The sequence below is a fragment of the Mesoplodon densirostris genome, chromosome 12 (genome assembly GCF_025265405.1).
Source record: "Mesoplodon densirostris isolate mMesDen1 chromosome 12, mMesDen1 primary haplotype, whole genome shotgun sequence".
NCBI lineage: Eukaryota > Metazoa > Chordata > Mammalia > Artiodactyla > Ziphiidae > Mesoplodon > Mesoplodon densirostris.
In genome coordinates this window covers 79,138,216-79,151,089 of record NC_082672.1, presented here as the reverse complement: position 1 = coordinate 79,151,089, position 12,874 = coordinate 79,138,216, and the positions used below count along the sequence as shown (strand labels likewise).

Genomic DNA, 12,874 nt, shown 5'->3' with positions numbered 1-12,874 from the left:
TAAGCAGCTCATGCAGCTCAATAGCAAAAAAACAAACAACCCAATCCAAAAATGGGCAGAAGACCTAAATAGACATTTCTCCACAAAAGATATACAGACAGCCAACAAACACATGAAAGGATGCTCAACATCTTTACTCATTAGAGAAATGCAAATCAAAACTACAATGAGATATCATCTCACACCAGTCAGAATGGCCATCATCAAAAAATCTAGAAACAATAAATGCTGGAGAGGGTGTGGAAAAAAGGGAACCCTCTTGCACTGCTGGTGGGAATGTGAATTGGTACAGCCACTATGGAGAACGGTATGGAGGTTCCTTAAAAAACTACAAATAGAACTACCATATGACCCAGCAATCCCACTACTGGGCATATACCCTGAGAAAACCATAATTCAAAAAGAGACATGTACCAAAATGTTCATAGCAGCCCTATTTACAATAGCCCGGAGATGGAAACAACCTAAGTGTCCATCATCGGATGAATGGATAAAGAAGATGTGGCACATATATACAATGGAATATTACTCAGCCATAAAAAGAAATGAAATTGAGCTATTTGTAATGAGGTGGATGGACCTAGAGTCTGTCATACAGAGTGAAGTAAGTCAGAAAGAGAAAGACAAATACTGTATGCTGACACATATATATGGAATTTAAGAAAAAAATGTCATCAAGAACATAGGGGTAAGACAGGAATAAAGACACAGACCTACTAGAGCATGGACTTGAGGATATGGGGAGGGGGAAGGGTAAGCTGTGACAAAGTGAAAGAGCGGCATGGACATATATACACTACCAAACGTAAGGTAGATAGCTAGTGGGAAGCAGCCGCATAGCACAGGGAGATCAGCTCGGTTGTTTGTGACCGCCTGGAGGGGTGGGATAGGGAGGGTGGGAGGGAGACGCAAAAGGGAGGGGATATGGGAACATATGTATATGTAAAAAAAAAAAAAGAAAAAAAAAAAAAATTTATGGTTAATTCATTTCACCCAAATTATATTTCCACATTTGTGCTGCCAATCTGGAAAATATATAGAATTTTCTTGATTGTAAAAGTGCTGTCAAAATCTCAAATCTCAAATTTCGGCTTTCAGGTAGTTGATATTTTTCCTCAAGCCCATCTGCTTGCTGTATTTTGATTTTCTTTTTATAAGTGTTCAGAAATAAGTAACCCCTGAGTTAGTAATGCCTGCCAGTTGCTCTGTGTTTACTTACCCTCTGACCCTCTTTTCCAGGTGGACCTTGGGGGCCTTGGATTCCCAGGGAGCCCTAGGAGGAAAAACAACACATACTAATAGATTGTTTCAAGTATACCTGCGTTGCAAAGAATGTTGTGAAAATTAATACCTATTTTACTGATTATAGAAAACTTTTAAAGTGATTCGAACTCTTCCAAGCCTAGGCTACCTAATACATTAATAATGATGAGTTGTCCTTTGACTGGTTTATCTTTGGAGTTAACACCAGAAAAGAAAAAAAAAGGTGATTCCTAACCACGTGTGAGGCGCAGTGTTCACCCCCAGTGGCGACTCCCATATGATTGGAACCATGTTTTATCAAACCGCCATCAATAAATGGTAACAGTATTTGCAGGCAGAAAAAAATGCTGCTTCATACATTTAAACTCTATAAATGCAATGGCATTTTTGGTTGAGAGTGGCTCTGTGACTATCCGCTAAGAGACCACCTAGTTATGACGTTGGCTTCAGCATTCATCTACTCATAACGTTTAATTTTTAGCATCATAGACATTATTTAATACTTTCTCATAACATTGTCAAGTGGCAGAAAAAATAACAATGTTTCTTTCAGTTATAAAAAAGGCCCAGGAAATCCCAGGTGCATGAATCCCAAAGTCAATACCCTGGTTCTCACAGACAGTTACTATTACACAGGAATTCTCACTCATCATGAAAAGCAAAATGATGACACTGCTGATTTTAAAGTCTCTGGCATTGACTGCTTGTTACCTCTCTGAAAGCTTCTTAGTCTCCCCCGCTGCTTCCTCCTTCCCTATTCAACCTTTCAGTGTGAGGGTTTAGGTCCGTTTTCTTCCCAGTCTGCACTCTCCCACCATGGTCTCATATATCATGGGCTTTGGATTCTCCAGGCTAATGATGCCAAGATTTATAACTCAGCTTATCTCTGAGTTGCAGGTCCACACATCCAACTGCCTGCCGGATGTGCCCACTCCACTCTCTCACCAGCATTTGAATTTAGCACAGTGACACCACATCTAGGACCCTCCCACCAAAACTGGGTCCTCTTCCAGCATCGCCCAACTCTGTAAACCCATGCACCATCCTGCTAGGGCTCCTGCCAGGAATCTATAACTTGTCCTCCATACCTGCCTCTCTCACTTCTCTTTCACATCCAGTCACCAAGTCCAATTGCTGTAGCTCCACAAGAGATTTGGATCCAGCTATTATCTCCCTTCAACCTTCTGCTACATCACCCTTCTTGCTTGCTCATCTATGAGAGCCTCCTGGGTGACACTAGACATGGACCCCCCCATCCTACACAGCACAGCCAAACCCGAAAACCCAGCCTGACCTCCTCTGGTTGGCCACATGAAGAGATGAATGCCTTGTTTCATCAGTCGTAGGGTGTCTTGTACTTGTTCTTTAAAGTACTTATCATAAGTCTATTTAAAAGATTATTCAGGTAATGATTCACCAGGCTCTAAGGATAACAGGTAGAATCAGTGTCTTACTCAACACTAGGTGCCTGTTAATGTCTGAGTGAAAAAAAAATCATAATGGGAAATCAATTCACTGTTAAAAAAAAAAAAGCTTTTTGGTAAAGCCAGTACTGTTCAAAGGGTTTTAAATATATGTATGGTTCAAGACGGCGGAAGAGTAAGACATGGAGATCACCTTTCTCCCCACAAATACGTCAGAAATACATCTACACGTGGAACAACTCCTACAGAACACCTACTGAACGCTGGCAGAAGACCTCAGACCTCCCAAAAGGCAAGAAACGCCCCACGTACCTGGGTAGGGCAAAAGAAAAAAGAAAAAACAGAGACAAAAGAATAGGGACGGGACCTGCACCAGTGGGAGGGAGCCGTGAAGGAGGAAAGGTTTCCACATACTAGGAGTCCCTTCGCGGGCAGAGGCTGCGGGTGGCGGAGGCGGGGAGCTTCGGGCCCGCAGAGGAGAGCACAACAACAGGGGTGCGGAGGGCAAAGGGAGAGAGATTCCCGCACAGAGGATCGGTGCCGACCGGCACTCACTGGCCTGAGAGGCTTTGCTCACCCGCCGGGGAGGGCGGGGCTGGGAGCTGAGGCTCGGGCTTCGGTCAGAGCGCAGGCGGAGGACTGGGGTTGGCGGCGTGAACACAGCCTGAAGGGGTTAGCGCGCCACGGCTGGCTGGGAGGGAGTCCGGGAAAAAGTCTGGACCTGCCGAAGAGGCAAGAGACTTTTTCTTCCCTCTTGGTTTCCTGGTGCGCGAGGAGAGGGGAGTAAGAGCACCGCTTAAAGGAGATCCAGAGACGGGCGCGAGCGCGGCTGAAAGCGCGGACCCCAGAGACGGGTGTGAGATGCTAAGGCTGCTGCTGCCGCAACCAAGAAGCCTGTGTGCGAGCACAGGTCACTATCCACACCGCCCCTCCCGGGAGCCTGTGCAGCCCGCCACTGCCAGGGTCCCGGGATCCAGGGATGGCTTCCCTGGGAGAAAGCATGGTGCGCCTCGGGTTGGTGCAACATCACGCTGGCCTCTGCCGAAGCAGGCTCGCCCCGCACTCCGTACCCCTCCCTCCCCACTGCCTGAGTGAGCCAGAGCCCCCGAATCAGTTTCTCCTTTAACCCTGTCCTATCTGAGCGAAGAACAGATGCCCTCCGGCGACCTACATGCAGAGGCGGGGCCAAATCCAAAGCTGAGCCCCGGGAGCTGTGCGAACAAAGAAAAGAAAGGGAAATCTCTGCCAGCAGCCTCAGGAGCAGTGGATTAAACCTCCAACATCAACTTGATGTACCCTGCATCTGTGGAATACCTGAATAGACAACGAATCACCCCAAATTAAGGAGGTGGACATTGGGAGCAACGATATATATATATATATATATATATATTTTTTCCCTTTTTCTCTTTTTGTGAGTGTGTATGTGTGTGATTTTGTCTGTATACTTTTTCTTTTACCATTTGTCCTAGGGTTCTGTCTGTCCTTTTTTTTCCTTCTTTCTTGTTTTAGTATAGTTTTCAGTGCTTGTTATCATTAGTGGATTTATTTCTTTGTTTGGTTGCATTCTTCTATCTTTCTTTTTTTTTAGTTACTTAAAATTTTTTTAATAATTATTTTTTATTTTAATAACTTTATTTTATTTTATATTCTTTTTGCTCTCTTTCTTTTTTTTCTCCCTTTTATTCTGAGCCGTGTGGATGACAGGCTCTTGGTACTCCAGCCAGGTGTCAGGCCTGTGCCTCTGAGGTCAGACAGTCAACTTCAGGACACTGGTCAACAAGAGACCTCCCAGCTCCATGTAATATCAAATGGCGAAAATCTCCCAGAGATCTCCATCTCAACACCAAGACCCAGCTCCACTAAACGACCAGCAAGCTACAGTGCTGGACACCCTATGTCAAACAACTAACAAGACAGGAACACAACCCCACCCATTAGCAGAGAGGCTGCCTAAAATCATAATAAGGCCACAGACACCCCAAAAAACACCAGCAGACGTGGACCTGCCCATAAGAAGACAAGATCCAGCCTCATCCACCAGAACACAGGCACTAGTCCCCTCCACCAGGAAGCCTACACAACACACTGAACCAACCTTAGCCAGTGGGGACAGACACCAAAAACAACAGGAACTACGAACCTGCAGCCTGTGAAAAAGAGACCCCAAACACAGTAAGTTAGGCAAAATGAGAAGACAGAGAAACACAGCAGATGAAGAAGGTAAAAACCCACCAGACCTAACAAATGAAGAAGAAATAGGCAGTCTACCTGAAAAAGAATTCAGAATAATGATAGTAAAGATGATGCAAAATATTGGAAATAGAAAGAAGAAAATACAAGAAACGTTTAACAAGGACCTAGAAGAACGAAAGAGCACATAAACAGTGATGAACAACAAAATAAATGAAATAAAAAATTCTCTAGGAGGGGTCAACAGCAGAATAACTGAGGCAGAAGAACGGATAAGTGACCTGGAAGATAAAATAGTGGAAATAACTACTGCAGAGCAGAATAAAGAAAAAAGAATGAAAAGAATTGAGGACAGTCTCAGAGAAATCTGGGACAACATTAAATGCACTAACATTCGAATTATAGGGGTCCAGAAGAAGAAGAGAAAACGAAAGGGACTGAGAAAATATTTGAAGAGATTATAGTTGAAAACTTCCTTAATATCGGAAAGGAAATAGTTAGTCAACTTCAGGAAGCACAGATACTCCCATATAGGATAAATCCAAGGAAAAACACGCCAAGACACATATTAATCAAACTATCAACAATTAAATACAAAGAAAAAATATTAAAAGCAGCAAGGGAAAAACAACAAATAACATACAAGGGAATCCCCATAAGGTTAGCAGCAGATCTTTCAGCAGAAACTCTGCAAGCCAGAAGGGAGTGGCAGGAAATATTTAAAGTGATGAAGGGGAAAAACCTATAACCAAGATTACTCTACCCAGCAAGGATCGCAATCAGATTTGACGGAGAAATTAAAATCTTTACAGACAGCAAAAGCTAAGAGAATTCGGCATCACCAAACCAGCTTTAAAAGAAATGCTAAAGGAACTTCTCTAGGCAGGAAACACAAGAGAAGGAAAAGACCTACAATAACAAACTCAAAACAATTAAGAAAATGGTAATAGGAACATACATACCGATAACTACCTAAAACGTAAATGGATTAGATGCTCCAACCAAAAGACAGACTGGCTGAGTTGATACAAAAACAAGACCTATATATATGCTGTCTACAAGGGACCCGCTTTTTCCATCCCCTCACTTTCAGTCTGTATGTGTCCCTAGGGACACATACAGACTGAAAGTGAGGGGATGGAAAAAGATGTTCCATGTAATGGAAATCAAAAGAAAGCTGGAATAGCAATTCTCATATCAGACAAAATAGACTTTGAAAGAAAGCCTATTACAAGAGACAAAGAAGGACACTACATAATGATCAAGGGATCCATCCAAGAAGAAGATATAACAATTGTAAATATTTATGCACCCAACACAGGAGCAGCTCAGTACATAAGGCAAATACTAACAGCCATAAAAGGGGAAATTGACAGTAATACAATCATAGTAGGGGACTTTAAAACCCCGCTTTCACCAATGGACAGATCATCCAAAATGAAAATAAATAAGGAAACACAAGCTTTAAATGACACATTAAACAAGATGGACTTGATATTTACTGGACAGTCCTTCCAAAAACAACATAATTGTCTTCCTTCTCAAGTGCTCATGGAACATTCTCCAGGATAGATAATATCTTGGGTCACAAATCAAGCCTTGGAAAATTTAACAAAATTGAAATCATATCAAGTATCTTTTCCAATCACAATGCTATGAGACTAGATATCAATTACAGAAAAAATTTTGTAAAAAATACAAACACATGGAAGCTAAACAATAAACTACTTACTCACCAAGAGATCATTGAAGAAATCAAAGAGGAAATCAAAAAATACCTAGAAACAAATGACAATGAAAACACGACAATACAAAACGTACAGGATGCAACAAAAGCAGTTCTAAGAGGGAAGTTTATAGCAATACAATCCTACCTTAAGGAACAAGAAACATGTCAAATAAACAACCTAACCTTACCCCTAAAGCTATTAGAGAAAGAAGAACAAAAAAATCCCAAAGTTAGGAGAAGCAAAGAAATCATAAAGATCAGATCGGAAATAAATAAAAAACAAATGAAGGAAACTATAGCAAAGATCAATAAAAATAAAGGCTGTTTCTTTGAGAAGATAAGCAAAATTGATAAACCATCAGCCAGACTCATCAAGAAAAAAAGAGAAAGCCTCAAATCAATAGAATTAGAAATGAAAAAGGAGAAGTAACAACTGAAAACTGCAGAAATACAAAGGATCATGAGAGATTACTACAAGCAACTATATGCCAATAAAATGGACAACCTGTAAGAAACGGACAAATTCTTAGAAATGCACAACCTTCTGTGATTGAATCAGGAAGAGAGAGAAAATATGAACAGACCAATCACAAGCACTGAAATTGAAACTGTGATTAAAAATCTTCCAACAAACAAAAGCCCAGGACCAGGTGGCTTCACAGGCGAATTCTATCAAACATTTAGAGAAGACCTAAAACCTATCCTTCTCAAACTCTGCCAAAATATAGCAGAGGGAGGAACACTCCCAAAATCATTCTACAAGGCCACCATCACCCTGATACTAAAACCAGACAAAGAAAACTACAGGCCAATATCACTGATGAAAAATTCTCAAGAAAATATTAGCAAACAGAATCCAACAGCACATTAAAAGGATCATACACCATGATCAAGTGGGGTTTATCCCAGGAGTGCAAGGATTCTTCAATATACAGATCAATCAATGTGATACACCGTATTAATAAATTGAAGGAGAAAAACCATACAGTCATCTCAATAGATGCAAAGAGAGCTTTCGACAAAATTCAACACCCATTTATGATAAAAAACCCTCCAGAAAGTAGGCATAGAGGGAACTTACGTCAACATAATAATGGTCATATATGACAAACCCACAGCCAACATCATCCTCAGTGGTGAAAAAATGAAACCATTTCCTCTAAGATAAGGAACAAGACAAGGTTGCCACTCTCACCACTATTATTCAACATAGTTTTGGAAGTTTTAGCCACAGCAATCAGAGAAGAAAAAGAAATAAAAGGAATCCAAATCAGAAAAGAAGAAGTAAAGCTGTCCCTGTTTGCAGATGACATGATACTATACTGAGAGAATCCTAAAGATGCTCCCAGAAAACTACTAGAGCTAATCAATGAATTTGGTAAAGTAGCAGGATACAAAATTAATGCACAGAAATCTCTGGCATTCCTGTACACTGATGATGAAAAATCTGAAAGTGAAATCAAGAAAACACTCCCATTTGCCATTGCAAGAAAAAGAATAACATTTCTAGGAATAAACCTACCTAAGGAGACAAAAAGACCTGTATGCAGAAAATTATGACACTGAAGAAAGAAATTAAAGATGATACAAATAGATGGAGAGATATACCATGTTCTTGGATTGGAAGAATCAACATTGTGAAAATGACTATACTACCCAAAGCAATCTACAGGTTCTATGCAATCCTTATCAAACTACCAATGGCATTTTTCACAGAACTAGAACAAAAAATTTCAAATTTGTATGGAAACACAAAAGACCCTGAATAGCCAAAGCAATCTTGAGAAAGAAAAACGGAGCTGGAGGAATCAGGCTCCTGGACTTCAGACTATAGTACAAAGCCACAATAATCAAGACAGTATGGTACTGGCACAAAGACAGAAAGATAGATCAATGGAACAGGATAGAAAGCCCAGAGATAAACCCATGCACATATGGTCACCTTATCTTTGATAAAGGAGACAGGAATATACAGTGGAGAAAAGACAGCCTCTTCGATAAGTGGTGCTGAGAAAACTGGACAGCTACATGTAAAAGAATGAAAATTGAACACACCCTAACCCCATACACAAAAATAAGCTCAAAATGGATTAAAGACCTAAATGTAAGGCTAGACACTATTAAACTCTTAGAGGAAAACATAGGCAGGACACTCCATGACACAAATCACAGCAAGATCCTTTTTAACCCACCTCCTAGACAAATGGAAATAAAAACAAAAATAAACAAATGGGACCTAATGAAACTTAAAAGCTTTTGCACAGCAAAGGAATCCATAAACAAGATGAAAAGACAACCCTCAGAATGGGAGAAAATATTTGCAAATGAAGCAACTGGCAAAGGATTAATCTCTGAAATTTACAAACAGCTCATGCAGCTCAATATCAAAAAAACAAACAACGCAGTCCAAACGTGGGCAGAAGACCTACATAAACATTCCTCCAAAGAAGATATACAGATTGCCAACATACACATGAAAGAATGCTCAAAATCATTAATCATAAGAGAAATGCAACTCAAAACTACAATGAGATATCATCTCACACCAGTCAGAATGGCCATCATCAAAAAATCTAGAAACAATAAATGCTGGAGAGGGTGTGGAGAAAAGGGAACCCTCTTGCACTGTCAGTGGGAATGTGAATTGATACAGACACTATGGAGAACAGTATGGAGGTTCCTTAAAAAACTACAAATAGAACTACCATATGACCCAGCAATCCCACTACTGGGCATATACCCAGAGAAAACCATAATTTAAAAAGAGTCATGTACCACAATGTTCATTGCAGCTCTATTGACAATAGCCAGGACATGGAAGCAACCTAAGTGTCCATCGACAGATGAATGGATAAAGAAGATGTGGCACATATATACAGTGGAATATCACTCAGCCATAAAAAGAAACAAAATTGAGTTATTTGCAGTGAGGTCGATGGAGCTAGAGTCTGTCATACAGAGTGAAGTAAGTCAGAAAGAGAAAAACGAATACCATATGCTAACACACATATATATGGAATAAAAAGAAAGTCATGAAGAACCTAGGGGCAAGATGGGAATAAAGATGCAGACCTACTAGAGAATGGACTTGTGGATATGGGGAGGGGGAAGGGGAAGGGGAAGCTGGGATGAAGTGCGAGAGTGGCATGGACATATATACACTACCAAATGTAACATAGATAGCTGGTGGGAAGCAGCCACATAGCACTGCGAGATCAGCTCCGTGCTTTGTGATCACCTAGAGGGGTAGGATAGGGAGGGTGGGAGGGAGGGAGATGCAAGAGGGAAGAGATATGGGCATATATGTATATGTATAGCAGATTCACTTTGTTATAAAGCAGAAACTAACACACCATTGTAAATCAATTATACTCCAATAAATATGTTAAAAAATATGTATGGGGGTCTTCCCTGGTGGCGCAGTGGTTGAGAGTCTGCCTGCCGATGGAGGGAACACGGCTTCGTGCCCCCGTCCGGAAAGATCCCACATGCTGCAGAGCGGCTGGGCCCGTGAGCCATGGCCGCTGAGCCTGCGCGTCCAGAGCCTGTGCTCCGCAACGGGAGAGGCCACAACAGTGAGAGGCCCACGTACTGCCAAAAAAAAAAATATATATATATATATATATATATATATATATATATATGGTCAACCTCTTATATATTAAATGTCTTAAACGCTTTGGAATGTGAGAAATCTATTCAAACATATCTGAATTCACCTTCATTCCAGGAGAAACATTCTTTTATTATCTAATTTTAGAAAATTAGGATTCTTTTTTATACTGTTGACTGTTTCCTTTAAAAGTCATGACTACCTTTAAACTGAAACATCAGGTGTTTGTGATGACCTATAGTTATTTATTATGTATACATTTTTTTGTTTTTCATAGAAACTAAACTTTCATAAATGTCATAACATTAAGTTCACCATCTAATTTTATTTGGAATAGATAAAAAGGTTATAGATATACTTTAATTTTTCACTCAGATAGCTTTCCTTTGATGAAAATTGTCAGAATTTAGTGTAAATTACTATAAGTAACTTTGAAAAAGCATTAGTACAAAAAATCCTGGATGTATCACCCATCCTCAGTGTTCCCCAAATCTTTCTGAGTCTTTCTCCACAAAATATTCATAAAATATATGTATTTATTAATTTCTTTCACCTATTTTTGGAACACTTTAATGTTATAGGGGCATGTAGAACATATGTTTTATTGATTTAAGCAGGAATAAAAACGAGGGAATGAAAAAGTTGATCAGTTCTGTTTGTTTTTACCAAAAAGACCTGCCAAATGGTATATAACCAAGGAAAGTTGGCTAATTAGGCCAACTTTAGGATGGTAAATTCCTAACGTGTATAAGAAAAACAAATTTTGAAATCTAAATGTACCAAATATTAATTACTAGGTAATTACAGGGAGTTGTGTCATTTATAATAAGATTGACACAATCTTGGCTCCAGATTAAACTCTTCCCCTTTGCCCTTAGGAAACTATTTTCATTACATGAATAGTCAAACTTATACATAACATTTTTGATATCCATCCAAATGTTGACAGCTTTTTCAGTGTTTTTAAACATGAGCTACTAAAATATACACACACCAAACATTCATCAAGGGAGTACAATTAATTCTGAGCCACATGTAATCTAAATTCCATTCTCTTCACTAGTTGGTGAAATTATATAGCAAAAGCATACATAACATGAAAATATTAAACTTGATTTGGAATGTATTTGATGGATTCAAAAAAAATTTATGAGAACCTTTTCTAGGAAAAGTCCAAAAGTAAGATATGATACACTCACACACATAAACCCACTAATATGCCTCCTGTACGGTCATGATTCTGAATAATCCTCCCCCACCCCTTACCTTTGCTAAGTCTGGTACCCAGAAAGGAATTTGATGAAAAAGTGGGATTATTCTTAATCTCCAGTGGATTATTCACTATTTGAATTATCCATGACCAGGTTTTAATCCTAGCTATATTACATTAATATTCAGAATATTTTTGACCTGAATTTATTGAATATTACTAGTTGACATTTACAAAGAAAATGATATCAATATTGTCATTAGTAAAACACAGGTCAACCAATTGTGGAAAAATCATATTTTTTCCCAGAAATAAGAAATTAAAATTTGGGGATGATACATTATTAACAATTCTCCAGCTAACTACTCCTTGCATTTAGTAAAGTCAAACAATGGATTAACCTACTACTTAGCATAAAAATTGTAGATATACCTAGGCTGATGCTCCTCAAATTAAACTTGGGTAGAGCCCAGCATTTGTGTCAGAACGCTTCCTGTAATTCCTTCCTACTCTGACCTTGTAAATGCCATATGTGTGTGCTTTACTCATCCTCTCAGTTGATTATGAGTTCTAGAGAACAAAGAATCATTTTTTTCTATCCTTTACCACACTTACAGAAAAGACTCAGTAAGTACTTACAAAGTTGGATCATAAGGAATTAAACAGAGATAGAATAACACTGAGCGGTGGTAGTGGTAGGAAAAGGTTTCTGGTCTACATGTAACTATATTTATTTTCAAAACTTGGCCTTGGACTTAAATACCACATTGGTGGACTTTCACTTTTGTCTGTATTTCTCATCTGAAGTGATCATTCCACTCTCTGATGTCTAAGAGTAAAATTGCCTTACAGTTCATTGAAGAATTAATCATCTACTCTTATTGTAATAAAGAATCAAAAAACCAGGAGAGTTTGTTCTGATTCTTGATCTGGATTTTGGTATCATGGTTGTGTTCAATTGCTCTGATTCTTGATCTATATGTTGGTAAAGTGGACATATTTAATTTGTAAAAACTCCTTTGAATTACAATTTGTGATACATACTTTTCTGTATATGTGTTATATTTCAATAAAGAAAAAAATCCTAAAGCCTGTGAAAGCTCAAATTAAAAACAATTAATCATCTACCATTTTTGACATCATCTCCATTATGGAACTTATTTAAATCTTTGATCACTATTTGATGTTTTACAGGTTTATACCATTTTTCTAGTTAGAGAATCATATTTAAGTATCTTTGTGCACATGACATCTTTGCATAATCTGTGCATTATTTTCTTCTTCAGTTTAATGTGGTGAAGAATAATGCCTAATCATTTTTTTCTTCTTTTTCCATCTACTTAGGCTGCTATGAAAATAACTCTAAATTGTTTGCTTCATAAAATTTCAAAAACATGAATATTTATTGCTTTGCTGAAAGAGAAGCTTAAGAATGTATTTAG

The 12,874-nt window shown here is 38.9% G+C and overlaps 1 protein-coding gene across 1 annotated transcript in view; it reads right to left on the bottom strand.

Moving 5' to 3' along the window:
* The window catches only part of COL19A1 (collagen type XIX alpha 1 chain), a 364,353-nt gene that overhangs the window by 159,443 nt on the left and 192,036 nt on the right, over positions 1-12,874 (bottom strand). Inside the window, exon 14 of the mRNA XM_060114554.1 lies at positions 1,220-1,273. Coding sequence (XP_059970537.1) covers positions 1,220-1,273 — 54 coding nt within the window. The remainder of the gene's footprint in view (positions 1-1,219; positions 1,274-12,874) is intronic.